At 28.1% G+C, this 14,607-nt stretch overlaps 2 protein-coding genes across 3 annotated transcripts; one reads left to right on the plus strand and one right to left on the minus strand.

Annotated features, from left to right (window-relative positions):
* The first annotated feature begins 9,622 nt into the window (after positions 1 to 9,622).
* Positions 9,623 to 12,171, plus strand: LOC137814475 (S-adenosylmethionine synthase 3-like). Of its 2 annotated transcripts, none has more exons than XM_068617245.1 (2): positions 9,623 to 9,686; positions 10,713 to 12,171. In XM_068617245.1, exon 2 carries the CDS (start codon positions 10,718 to 10,720, stop codon positions 11,888 to 11,890), a length of 1,173 nt encoding a protein of 390 aa, XP_068473346.1. In that variant the 5' UTR covers positions 9,623 to 9,686; positions 10,713 to 10,717; the 3' UTR covers positions 11,891 to 12,171. The 2 variants fall into 2 exon arrangements, with proteins under 2 accessions (XP_068473346.1, XP_068473345.1); XM_068617244.1 differs by having other exon boundaries at positions 10,716 to 12,171.
* Positions 12,172 to 12,548: 377 nt separating this feature from the next.
* Positions 12,549 to 14,195, minus strand: LOC137814476 (thioredoxin-like 3-3). The gene is made up of 3 exons (XM_068617246.1): positions 13,927 to 14,195; positions 13,793 to 13,818; positions 12,549 to 12,925 (listed from the first exon to the last, which is right to left on the minus strand). Exons 1-3 carry the CDS (start codon positions 14,065 to 14,067, stop codon positions 12,706 to 12,708), a joined length of 387 nt encoding a protein of 128 aa, XP_068473347.1. The 5' UTR covers positions 14,068 to 14,195; the 3' UTR covers positions 12,549 to 12,705.
* Positions 14,196 to 14,607: the final 412 nt, after the last annotated feature.

Below are 14,607 nucleotides of genomic sequence, written 5' to 3' on the forward strand. Positions count from 1 at the left end.
GGAATTCATGGTGCAAATTTTTCTTAAAATAGGAAAATTGGGATAATTTTTTAGTATGATGTTACTAGCTACTATTGTATAATTTTCATTTATTATAGGATCATATAATCCACCAACCAATTAAAAAACATTCTTTCCTATCAGAATTTTGGGAAAAGTTTGTTAAACACCAAAATGTATTTAACTCGTTAAAAACAAAAGTGAGAGAGATAACTTTAAGCATAATAAGTGAAGGCGAGTGCTAATAAGAGAGATAGTTTAACTCATTACTTTTAATATATATATTTTATTGTTAGTTAACATCTATTGACAATCATATATCTTCAAAGGGACTCATAAAAAAATAGCGAGTTTAAAAAAATGTTTTTTAATATGCTTAACTAAGTTTTAATTATGTCGTTAATTAATTTAAATATTTTTAGTTGAGTTTCTATTAACAAATTTTATTCTATTAACTCTTCAAAATATTTTTTAATTTTATATCAGTACCATGTGATTTGAATTTGATCAAGAACAAGATGATGTAACTATTAGTTTTTACCTTTTCATTTTCAACTCGCATAAACTCATTAATCCTTTCTCGAATCATACTCAATTTTTTCTCTAAGAACGAGTTAAAAAATAATGAGTTGAAAATGACACAATGGACGTAACAATTACACCATCTCATTAATAATAAAATCAAATGACGAAAAACAAACAATATTTTAAACACTCAATACCAAATATTTTAATAAAAACTTAATTAAAAATACATAAATTTATAATATATTTCAAATTTAATTAAGTCTTTTTAATAAATGTTAGTAAATAACAAGGAATATTTTGCTACATTGTTCAATAGGTAATACGATTAAAAACTAGATAGACAAAGTATAATACTTTTAATAAATTATTTGATATATAAATATATTTGTGTTATTCATTTTTTTTATTTATTTATGTTCACGATTGATAATTAAATATTATTTTCAAAAAGTTGGCTTTAAAAATATAATACATTACCACTGTACCCAAAAATTACGGGTAAAAATTGAATTTTAATGGGATTATAGTCCTATATAAAGACAAACTTGTGACCATCCCCGCGTTATAAAATACTAAAGAAACATAAAATAACATGTAATTAGTGATAAATTTAAGGCATAACTAAAAAGTACTCCACCATTTCTTGAACTAGTTGCTGTAATATTTTTGTTTTGACGAAGAGTGGATTAAATTTATCTTTAATATTTTATACCATCCACTTGATCTAAAGAATTATCCAAAATTTTCAAGTTTAAAAAATTTGAATATGTTGACACATATCCATAAGTTTGGTTTTTTTTCTCTTTGCATTTATTTTGTTTCTCTACTTATAAATTTTATCTATGCACCTTGTCAAACGTTATAAAAGAAGTTATGGATGTCTCAAAACACTCACTTTGAACCTAACCAACCATTGTTCTCTATCTTATCCTATTTCTTATTTTGTAATAAACTTCACTGTGTGTTGATGAAAAAGAAAACACCAAACACGAAAATAAAAGTACAATTGTTTGTTTTATCTCTAAGAAACCTAGATTTTTTCCCCACTTTATCATGATATATTTACCGTTTTTTTAATGTTCTTAGTTGTCTCAACTAGGTTAAATTTTTTTTTATGCGACAAAGTTTGTTGGTTTTTCGTGCTTAAAAAAATAAAGCATTAGTCATATGTGTTGTGCATATACTTTGCTTTATGTAGTATTGTTTACATTAAGCTGCTTATGCTTCTACTATTTTTAAATACAAAGCTTAATATATAATGTATTTACATTAAATACAAGACTTAATAATGTATTTTGGAGACGATGTCTTTCTCTGGGTATTATGGACTGTAGGCTTTTATATGTTTTTTTTAAAAGGGTTGCATCGACATGTTTAAATGTTCCAATTTGTTTACTTATTTTTATATAAAAAAAATAATCTTATGTGAGTAACGATATCCTAAAATGTCTTTATTATCTTTTAAATAGAATTAGTAATCTATTTACATTGTAATTCTTTAGATTTCTATGGTACTTTTTACATCAAGTTATTTATTTCCTTCATGCTGAATAAAGTATTTACATTGCAATTCTTTATATTTGATTGAAATGAGATTACCCATTTTTAAAATGTCTACAAATGTGAGTTCTCATCTAATTTAGTTTAAAATAAACTAAATATATGACTACAAGATAAATAGAAATCAATATTAGAAAGAAAATAATTAGTTATTATATATTATTATTATTAAAAATTATATTCAAAGAAAAAGAATTAATTAATTGTTATATTGACTACATTATATAATATTTTAGAGACTAAATAAATTATTGGATATAAAATAATTTTAATTAATGATAAATAATTTTTAAATTGGTATTTTTAAAAATAATTTTTAATATATATTGACTAAATTAGATATTATTTTAGAGGATAAAAAATTATTAATATCTAAAAATAATTTTATTATTAATAAAATTTATAAAATTGTGCTAATTAGATTTTTATAAATAAAGTTATAAATTTTATTAATAATAGAAACTAATTTTAAGATATTAATATTTTTTTAAAATAATATTTAATTATTTAATATAGTAATTAATTATTATTTTTTCCTAAAAAAAATTATTTAACGATTTTCCTAATGTATATCTACTTGTTGAAATGTTGCAAAAGTTCCTTTCAAGATCTTAGGGAGTTTTTAATCTATTGACAGTGGCATGGTCGTAAAAGGGAAATTTTACTGTTGACTATTCCAAAGCGATAAACTTGTCAATGTTTACCATTCACATCATGTCATTAATGCCCTAGCACAAGTCTTTTCGCAACTTCCAAGTTTTTCATTCGACAAACTAAATTTTTCTGGAATTTCAACCCACATTAATTTCACTTTGACTGGATTATACTTCATACGTTTTATAGGTAATACTAATTATTTGTGTACCTAAACATTAATCAGACAACTAATATGCATTGAAGGGGAAAAAACTAGAAGAAAATTGTTTAAAATTTAAAGTTGAAGTTGTAGTATATAATGGTCTAGTCAATATTGGCTTGCCTAATTGTTACGTGGACACAACTTTCACCGTATGAAAATTATCATTTAGTATTCAAGTTTCCGATCATTAGTACAATATTAATTTATGTCACCCATTTTAAAACAACTAAAATTAATTGCTAGTGTTGGTTTTTCTGAGAGTTGTTAAATTGAAAACTAAATCAAATTAAAAGTTTAATACTAATATTAACGTCGGCTTGGGTACAACTAAATTAAACAAAAGCATGACATAAAACAGTGTCTACTATTAAATGTTGATATTAAATAAAGCTAGTTTGGTACAAAGAAGAGAAAACAAAACAATATTACCCACAATTTGGCTCTTCGTAATAAATTAGGTTTAATTTTTTTTCTCATTATTTATTTTATTTGTTATTAACTAAATGATTTCATTTATTTAAATTGGGCTCCAACTTTTTTAAATAATTTTTTTCTACAATACTTTTTAGTGTTTTCACATAATTCTTCGTAAATACATACTCTGATTTGATTTAATGATACAAAAAAAATTATACTTTTGTATTTTGTATTTTTATTTATATTTTAGATAAATGTTACTTAATCAAAAAGAAAAAAAAGAATTTGTTTAGTTGTACTTACGAATTCGCGTTTTCAGATGTTGCCTGAACCCTAATCAAATGAAAATTAAATATTATATTAATAGTGATATAAAATTTAATAAAGTAAATAAACAATGAATCCAATAAAGTAATTAGACGTAAAAGTTCTTATATTCTTTTGGCATTAAATAATTGATATGGCTAGTTAAAAAATTAAAATAACTTGTTGAAAATAATGATTTTTTTTTCACTTGTCTATTTTTATTACGGATAAACAAGTTAAACTTAATGCTAAATTTAAATCTGTATGAACAAAGAATAATGTGTTGTCATAAAAAAATTAACTATTTATTAATGAACTTTATTTATGTGGTCAAATTAAGCGAGTTTATTGGCTATTAAATAAGATTAAATTTAATTTCTTAAACAAGTAAATGTCACTTTTTATGATGGAATAATTTATAATATGATATTAAAAAAACTAAGTATCATCTTATTAAGAAATAATAGGAATCTCTATGTTAATACATTATAAGAAATATATGGTTTCAAAATATTACTTTCAAGTAATTTTTATATTAAAATATAAACACTTATAAGTATTAATTGTTAAAATAAATATAAAATAACTCATAATTTATGAATTTATACTTTTTTATATATTTTGTGATTTTAATTTGAATAAGAACATTTTATTTCTAAATTTGTGTTAATTTTAGGTTTCTAAGGAAGATAATTGGGCAAAAGAAAAATATATAGAGCTAAAAAAAAAAATTGGAATACATCAACACTCACCAAAGCTGCCAAACTTCATAAAAAGTCAAGATGTCACCCGTGGATCTCGCTCAAGCGAGCTCAATCTCGCTTAAGCAAGATAGTGCCAGCAAAGTTGGACCTTTCTACGTTTTACTCGCCTAAGCAAGTCCATTAGTGCCCAAGCGAGAAGTAGACCATGAAAAACTTGAGACACAACCCTAGTGTGCAAGATTGAGAGGAAAATACCATTGATTGACTTGTAACCCAATTGGGAGAATGAAATGTGTTAGAAGATGTGTGACTAATTTTACCCATTATATTGAGATAATATCTGAATATAATATTTTGTTATTTATTGATTATTGTTATTATTGTTTTATTTCTACTTCTTGATTTAAAATCTTAAAATACATGCATACTTGTTTATAAAATATACATACGAAGGAAATTTAAATATTTTATATATAATTTTTTTTTCTCACCTGACACCATATATAATATGCTATAAAAGTAGTATTGGATTGAAATTTGGTTTTGTTCTCTTAATTTCAATTTGTGGGAGCAATTAATTCCACTTGCATGAGAAAGTGATGAATATTAAAAGGGAAGGAAGGGACATAGAAAAGACTAGATGATTAATCTGAATTACTGTATAGGTACTAGTGGAGTTGCTTATGGATAGTGTTTGGTGAATAAAATGAGAAGAAAAACAAGTACAATCCCTTTTAATTTTGGGATGTATCGATAATTACAGAGATGTGAGACGAGTGTCATTGTATATAAACTACAATTTTTCTTGTATTTAAGTGATGGAATTATACTGTTATAGAGGTGAAGTTGATCACACACACTATACAAAAAGACTGTTCATGCATTATATAGGTAGCTAAATGATAGTAGCAAATTTGGTGTTAAAAGTATTTGAATGGAGAAGAAGAAACGAAGACGGCAAGTGATGAAAAGGTTGGTTCAGAAGTCTATGATGAAATGAAAGGTGGCGGAGGAGTTGGAGTTGGGTAGGTTCCATCATGGAACAATCTCTGGGTGTTTTTCTTCTTCTTCTTGGATTCTTCAACTTCAAATAATCCGTCAAGGAACGACAAAATCAAAAGTTGTTTGTGATGTTCTGTGTTCTACAAATATTCTTCTGCATGGGGACCACTCATTAGAGATGGGGAAAAAGCCAAAAGCCTTTCATTAGGAAAAAAACACTTTTTACAATAATATATTAAACAATATATTAGGCCATTTAAATAAGAATTAGTATAAAAAAATGCCATCTAAGTTTTATAAATATTTGGTATCAACTAATATAATATACTATAATTTTTTTAGTATGGTATATTACACCGATTGAATTATCAAACTGATGTAATATATACTATCTACAATAATAATAAAAAGAAGTTTCAAAAATTTAACTTTGAATAGTATATATTACACCAGATGCATAGCTCAATCGATATAATATATAATATCGAGAAAGAAAAAAAAATTGTAGTTATAGTATAGTCATATGGTCCTACAAGGAAGAACAAAACTATGCTTAATCTCTAATTTTTGTACATGTTCCACAGGTCGAATATATATATATAAAAGTCACAAGAGGGAGACGACAAATAACACATTAGGTTAAGAACATACTTATTTTTTATTATCTTTGAATGTTTTAGGTCTCAGGTCGCTTACTGACTTATCTGGAACAAAAATATTTTTTTAAAAAATGAGTACTTTAAAGTAAAAGGGTGATATGATTTAATTTGTATTGTTTTATACTAAAGTCTTACCGATCATTTACAATTTCATTAAAATTCATTTTAGAAAGTTGTTAGGATATCATATAAGTTATGTTTAATAAAATTGACAAAATTGTATTAGTGAAATACGAATTTCATATAAATTATGAAATTCTTTTCTAATTTAAAGTTATATCTATAAAGTACAAATTTCATTTTAAAATGGTCCACGTGATAACTAACTTATCCATTTTAAACATTTTTTTACCTAAAATCGAAATTTAAAAAAATTGCACTACCTCCATACAAAAACCTCCAAAACTGTTATGTCTCCATCTCTACACCAATGAATTATGAAGTTAGAAAATTATGAAACTAGCTTCAATATAAAATTTTATTTCTTAATTTCTTTTTATACGCTTGTTCAACTTTCTTATTTTTATTTAAAATGAGATTAAAATTTCTGACCATTCTCGTCATCTTTTAGTTCAAATGAAAATTCTTAACTTTAATTTAACTATTTAGGTTTACAATTTTAAAACAAGTTTACTTAGGGAGTTTGTACATTTTTATCTTCTGGTAGAGACAGGAGTTATACAGCAATTATATCATTTTTTTCTTCTAATTTTATCATTTTACTTAGTTTGTACATGTGGTTACATTAGATACTAGTCCTATATAAAAGGATTGGAGTATAAATTTGTTATATAAAAATTTTGCTGTATAAATTTGTTATATAAATTTTTTGCTGATAGATAAGAAATGCGACTCATGTCATGCATCACCTTGTCTTTAACTCTTCTCTCGATGGTACAATTCAAAAATAAAAAAGTTTTCAACTGGAAGTAAATTCAAAAAAAATCATGAAAAAAGTATTTTTAAATTACATTATCCAAAAGTATTTTTGAGCTATTTATAAGAATGTAGAAGAAAATTATATGGAGGTGAAAAAAAATCACCTAGACTGTTTCTTCCTGCACCTCCATACCTTCTTCTCTCACCTCCATAAATTTTCGAATTTCCAAAAATGCTCCTCTATGATATTCTGGATTATGTAATTCGAAAGTCATTTTTCAAATTCGAAAGCCTTTTTTTCATATACATGCTTACTTTCTGGATTACATAATCTGAAAGTCTTATTTAGCTTTCGGATTATGTAATCTGAAAAAAAAAAATTCAAATGAGTTTTCAGATTACATAATCCAGAAACTACTCTATAGAGATGACACAAGAAGGATAAAAATATATTTTTATGTTATGTATGGAGGTAGCGGAAGAATATATAGAAGTACAGGAAGAAACAATATTATTTTCATCACCCTCTCAATTAGTGGGTCTGGAAAAATAAAGTTGAAAAAACATTTGTTGTACAAGTGTTTTTTTTTTAGAGGGTGCCACCCTACCAAAATTAGTGGGTCTGGAAAAATAAAGTTAGAAAGACTGATTTATTTTTTTTAAATAACTTTTGGATTATCTTTTCTGGCTGAACATACTTTTCAGAATCCAACAAATGTATTTCTGGAAAATATTTATAAAAAAAAGAATTTTCAAAATAAAACTTTCGAGAACATATATAATACACTATGGAATATTTTTTCTGAAATGTGTTTAGCAAAAACTTTTCAAAATAAGAACGAATTAGATGAAATATTTAGTTATTTCACATGTATTTGATGGGATGCAGGAAAATATTTGATGGATGCATAAATAAACACTTTTTTTTAGGAATTATCGGATTAATGTTTGGGCAAGAGATGAACTTGTTTGTGACTTTTTGTTAGTTGGTGTTGTTTTGTAAAAAGGAAGTTCCAAAATACACCTGAGTTAATAACAACAGAATTTACATACTTTTAAATCTCACTGTGTTTTAGTAAGTGTTTATAAAACTAATTTCATCAAAAAATAAGCTAATAGACAAATTTAATATATATTTTTATCCTATACAAAAATTATCTAAATTTTCTTCAATTCAAATTAATTTTTCAAGTGGGACTAAGTATACTAACATTTATCTAAATTTAGGTTAACTATTATTTTAAAAACGATTTTGAATAATTCAACCGGAATCAAAGTACTATTCCATTCGTTCTATCGTTTTTACGCCCACTTTATCGATATAAGTAACTTTTATTTTAGAAATAAGTTTACTTTATTTTTATTTTGTAAAAATAATTTCATTCAAATATACATATGCTAATTAAGTTAACAATCCTTTATCTATTTAAGGTAATTAAGATTATTTTATCATTAACATAATTACATTTTTATTCTTTTCATTTCTCGACAACAAATATAGAATGATGAGAAAAATACCCATTAGAGGGCATCCATCAACACTAATATTTTGAAGGTCAGTATTTTAATCTTGACAATTGAACAAAATGAATGGAAATTAAAATTATGGATCGTAAAAAATAAGGAAACACAAAGTGATATTACCATTTTATCCTAATTCTAGTTTATTATTTATTTTATTTCAGAAGTCTTTATGGAAAAAAAATCGTGCACACATATTCATTATTTATATCTAGCATTTTCAACAAAATCAATATTAACCTCTGATTTGAATTTCACCGTGCTAAAGTTGTTTTCAAATTTTAAAAAATAAGTAGTATGTCTTTATATATTGAAATTGAAAATAAAGAGAAGTATAAGTAAAATTCATAACCATTAAAAGATAGAATATAAGTTATGCATTTAAAGTGCAAAGCATATCATCAGTCTTACAAATTATAATGATAAATTTATTTAGTTGTGCAATAATTATATTAAAATTCATATCAAAAGTACTTTATAGTTGATTTAGTCATTAAAGTAATAAATATTATTTTTTATTTCTTAAGAAAACTTTATAAAAGAGCCTTTTAAAGTTTTCTTACAAGTTTGACTCAATTTATCTTTCCCAAGAAAACAGAAACTCAAAACTAGTCTAGCACTATTCACACTATCTAAAATAGAAGAAGTTTTAATATCCTATTAGAAGGGAGAAAATATATTTTTATTTTTTGTATACATTCCCTCAAATTGAGTTAATGTTCCTACATCTTTATACAAATAATTTGATTTTTAAATTTTATTAAAAATATGCTTAACTAAGAAATTATCACATCTTTAAGAGTTAGACAGTTATTGCATTGCACCATTGATAAAAAAAGATATTAAATTTGATAAGTTTATATGCTGTGATATATAAAGAGATAGAGAAAAATAGTAGATGTTGATAAAGTGTTTAAAAATATGATATTAACAGTATACTATACAAAATGAGAAGCTGATAAACATTACGAAAGAAGCAGTAACAACCTAAAAAAAGTGATATTATAAAGACATAAAGAATGAGAGGTTAAAAAGTAGGAGAGAAATGTGAACGAGTCATTCGTCTAATTTTCTGAAAGTGTAGTACGTGTGTGTCCACGTATATCTATGTGTATATATATATATATATATATATATATATATATATATATATATATATATATATATATATATAGTTTTGTTTTCCCTTCATTGTTTTCCACACCTTTCCACGTTCTTCTTCTTCTTAGCTTAAACCACCAAGCATTCTTGGTATGTATCTCTTTTACTTTCACCTCATACAATTTACTTTTCTTCCATTGATTCTTTCACCATTCCTGGTATTCAGATCTTGAAACAATGCCTGCGTCTTACGATTTGTTTATTTTGCATCCTGCTTTAGATCTAGCTCTTAATATTATTAGTTATGATAATTCAAGCTTTATATCTGATTGTTCTATTTTCATTAATTTGTTTTATTAAAAATGTATGTGTGTGTGTATACATATAGCTAATGCGTGCAAGTTTATCAGCGTTGTGGAACAGATTGGATCTGTTGATTCAAGTGATGGTATGGTGCTGTTGTTTGTGCAGCATTCGCAGATCTATGTTGGCTCATGTATTCTCTGTTTCTTGTCTTTGTGATTCTTTGTTTGCGGTTGAATGGTGAAGTAATAAAACAAAGAAAATGGCAATTCTATAAAAATGATAACATTCATACATTTAATAATCTCTTAATTTGATTTGTTTGTCTATAATACAACCAGCTTTCGCGACATTCCCACACTTGGAGGCAACATTAAATGTGTTCTTTCTTTCATTCGTTTCTCATCATTAGATTATTTAACCATGTGCAATTTGTATTTTTCACGGGCTGCATAAAATCCTAAGATTTCATTTTCTTTACTCCTGAACTTTATAAAAAAAAAGAAGGAAAAAGATAGATTTTTTATATTTTAAAAAATCTCATGATAAATAAATAATACACATTTTACCATTCACTCGAAAATCAAATCATCATATATCATACATTTATTGACTTTTATAATTAATGAAAAGTTATATGTAAAACATTTGTTGATTGGCAGACAATATAAAAAATTTACATTAATAGTCCATGTCTATCAAATATATACTGAGAGTAAATATGTCTTTTATAATAGGTGCAGCAAAAATTAAACATTTGTGATTTGATTATATTTTAGGTCCATGCAATAGAATATGTAGCATATTGTGAAGTTAATTGCTTCGGTAGTTTCTTTGTACAACGCAATTTAACTCTGTTTGCTTTGTTAACAGCAGAGATGGAAAGTTTCCTCTTCACCTCAGAATCTGTAAACGAAGGTCATCCCGACAAGTTGTGTGATCAGGTTTCAGATGCCATCCTGGATGCATGCTTGGAGCAAGACCCAGACAGCAAGGTTGCGTGTGAAACCTGTACAAAAACTAACATGGTTATGGTGTTTGGTGAGATAACAACCAAGGCCAATGTGAACTACGAGAAAATAGTTCGAGATACTTGCAGAGGCATTGGGTTCGTGTCCCCGGATGTTGGTCTTGATGCTGACAATTGCAAAGTCCTGGTCAACATTGAGCAGCAGAGTCCTGATATTGCTCAAGGAGTTCATGATCACATGACCAAAAAGCCAGAGGAAATTGGTGCTGGTGACCAAGGCCACATGTTTGGCTATGCCACAGACGAAACCCCGGAGCTAATGCCACTCACTCATGTGCTTGCTACTAAACTTGGAGCCAAGCTCACTGAAGTGAGGAAGAACAAAACATGTCCCTGGCTGAGGCCAGATGGTAAAACCCAAGTGACAGTTGAGTACAAGAACGATAATGGAGCCATGGTCCCTATCCGGGTCCACACAGTCCTCATCTCAACTCAGCATGATGAAACTGTCACAAATGAGCAAATTGCTGAAGAATTGAAAGAGAAAGTGATCAAACCCGTCATCCCAACCAAATATCTTGATGACAAAACCATCTTCCACCTCAACCCCTCTGGTAGGTTTGTCATTGGTGGACCCCATGGAGATGCAGGACTCACTGGAAGGAAGATCATTATAGACACCTATGGCGGTTGGGGTGCTCATGGCGGCGGTGCCTTCTCCGGCAAGGACCCAACCAAGGTTGATAGGAGTGGCGCATACATTGTCAGGCAAGCAGCCAAGAGTGTGGTAGCTTCAGGACTTGCTAGACGTTGTATTGTGCAGGTTTCTTATGCAATTGGAGTCCCAGAGCCCCTTTCAGTGTTTGTAGACACATACCAAACGGGAAAGATTCCAGACAAGGAAATCTTGGTTCTGATCAAGGAGAAGTTTGACTTCAGGCCAGGAATGATTGCCATCAATCTTGATCTCATGAGAGGAGGCAACTGCAGGTACCTGAAAACTGCTGCTTATGGGCATTTTGGACGTGATGATCCTGATTTCACTTGGGAGACTGTGAAGATCCTCAAGCCTAATGCTTAAGTTAGCCACCCTTGATGGAATTCATTGCTACTTGTGGCTATCATTGTAGCCATCTTTCAGATTTTGGGTAAAAGGAAATAAACAAGCTTCGTTGCGTACATCTCTTATTGAAGATACGTTTCACAGTTTGGACTACAAGAAGGAGTAGACATCTTTCTTCATTTTTGGGTGGTTGGTGTAAACTTAGGATGTTCATTTGAATTTTGAGGGTGTTAGTTTATGTAATTGTTTACTTCATGAAAACCACGATTCCTTAAATATCGACTCTTATTATAAAACAATTTTTTTATATTTTATTCCTTTATATTTTAAAATTATTGATTTTAAGTCCTATATAATGAACAAATTTTAGTTTTAGTCATTGTAATTTCCTTTGGTTTTAATCCTTCTAAAGTTTACAATTACCGGTTTTTATCTCTAAATTTCATTTTAAAGTAATAAATAATATTATTTTAAGAATCTGAAATTCTTTTGAAGGTAACACGTACTGATGTTATACCATTAACACTAGTAAATGTTATTTGGAATAGTCATTTGAACTTTTGCCTATTACATAATCGGTTAACAAACACCTATGATCATTGAGATAGAAACAAAAATTCAACTTTAAGAGGGATAAAAATCCTTTTTTTAGAGACTAAAATTAAAACTTGTTGACTTTGCAGGAATAAAATAGATATTAAAGCCAATAAAATTTCCTATGGAGACATGGAATGACTAGGTTTTGTTGTATCATTCACAATTGTTCATGATTGATAGTGCTACTTACATAGATAGAGAAATTGCAAACGTAATGCTTCTCTTATGCGGAGTAGTTAAGAGTGCAACCACAGGCGATCATGGAGCCTCTCTTCTCCAGTGCCATACATCTCATCTACCTTTTCACCATTCCGGTAAAATTGGAAGGTGGGGGTGTACCGAATGTGTTGAGTTGTTTCCGGGCATTCATCAATGTCAGCGTACACAAAGGTAAGCTTCGGAAAATTATTGCTTAGTCTGTAGAATGCTGGGAGAATTTGGCTACAGACGCGACACCTGAACAACCAGGAAACAATACTCAATAATGGCTTCCTTAATATAAAAAAGAAGATTAAGGCGTTGAATGCATTGTTAATTCACACTTACAACTCTAATTGCCACTCTAATTTCCTTTGGGTGATAAACAATAAATTATTCTTTTGGGTGCAAAGGATATCTTGCAATCAAGAGTCATAAACTAATTTCTCAAAATACAAAAAATTATTTAAAGAACTCACTTTTCCCAAATTCATTTTTCTATACACACAAACATGGAGATTGAACATATGAGAACATGTTTAGGGGGTATGATTAGGCCTCAACTATATTACACCAGATTGGATTTGAACCTTAGAGACAAGAAACTACGGATCTTCCAAACCACTCTCGTTGAAGGAGAATGTTTCTATTTAGAATGCATAAAAAAGCATAGAAGCATGCATTCTTACACATTCAAATAAAAACCTTGTTCATTTTTAATTTCTTAGCCAGAAATCTTAACATTTATCGTAAAGGCCACCTAGATTGTAACCGCACCCCAAGGAGAAAATTTCATTGGAAGTGCATTAAAAACACAATGGAAAACGCATTCTTATATCAAATAAAAACTTTCCATTTTATATTTTTTAGGCAGAGTTTTTAGCATTTGCATCAAGTAACGTATGCCACTTGGGTTCTAACCTAACCACATACCCCTGTGCTATGTATCATGCTCAATTTCATTATTCCAAATCCAAACAAAACAAACTTCCAAATATCATGTAAACAAAAATTTAAACCACAAGGTTTGGACTTTCCAATGATTTACAGAGTTCCGATATCAAACACCTGGTGTTCAAAAACCAATTAGTACCCACACATTATTAGGGAGAAGCAGTGACATACCAAGAAGCGCCATAATTGATAACAGCCTGCAATCAATTTTGTGACAGAACAGAGGAATCAAATATATGCAGTGATGTTAAAAAGTTGGAAACAAAAGGGATTATGGCCTTAAATCGGTGTGTAGTTTTGCTTACGGGGGTTTTGGAGGATTTGATGTGTGCGAGAACATTGGTGAAGTCGTCGTCGCTGGTAGCGCTTTTCAAATTGGCACTGCCTTCCAACCCTTTCTTTGCCTTATCATGCTGGTTGCTCACCACGCTTAAGCTTCCCTCCATCGTCGTTTCTTTTTCCAATCCAACAAAATCTATATTTCACCATCATGCGTCAAGAAATTTAACAATATGTTCATTTTGGTATTTAGGAGGTGTATGAAAAAGGAAACTAACTAATGTTCAAGAAATTTGAAATAAGGATTTTTTTAATATTTAGTTTTGAAAATTAATATTCTCATTCATATGAAAATGTTTTCTCAAATACGTTTGGAATCCGGCAATTTCTTCCGGCACCATATCAATTCTTACTTTCACCCTATCATTTTTTTAATTTCCAAAATTACTTAAATCCGGAATAGAAAACATAATTAAAAAAATACATTTCAGAGGAAGAAATACAGAACACAAAATTAAAAATGCATTTTGAATAAAAATTTTCAGAATTCAAAAATGTGTTCCAAATATCTATGAATAAAAATTTTCAGAATTCAAAAATGTGTTCCAAATATCTAAATCTAGAATGTTTCAGATATCCAAATATGGAATGTTTCGGATAACACATTCCGAAAGTAATTTTTATTTACACCATTTTTTATTTAGGTT

This window comes from Phaseolus vulgaris, chromosome 1, assembly GCF_000499845.2.
Source record: "Phaseolus vulgaris cultivar G19833 chromosome 1, P. vulgaris v2.0, whole genome shotgun sequence".
Lineage (NCBI taxonomy): Eukaryota > Viridiplantae > Streptophyta > Magnoliopsida > Fabales > Fabaceae > Phaseolus > Phaseolus vulgaris.

Excerpts from the sequence above, each read along its gene's own strand:
- LOC137814476 (XM_068617246.1), bottom strand. The coding sequence starts at position 14,067 with ATGGAGGGAAGCTTAAGCGTGGTGAGCAACCAGCATGATAAGGCAAAG. Across the intron at positions 13,819-13,926 it reads TCAAATCCTCCAAAACCCCC|GCTGTTATCAATTATGGCGC; the intron begins GTAAGCAAAACT and ends AATTGATTGCAG. Across the intron at positions 12,926-13,792 it reads ATCAATTATGGCGCTTCTTG|GTGTCGCGTCTGTAGCCAAA; the intron begins GTATGTCACTGC and ends CTGGTTGTTCAG.
- LOC137814475 (XM_068617245.1), top strand. The coding sequence starts at position 10,718 with ATGGAAAGTTTCCTCTTCACCTCAGAATCTGTAAACGAAGGTCATCCC.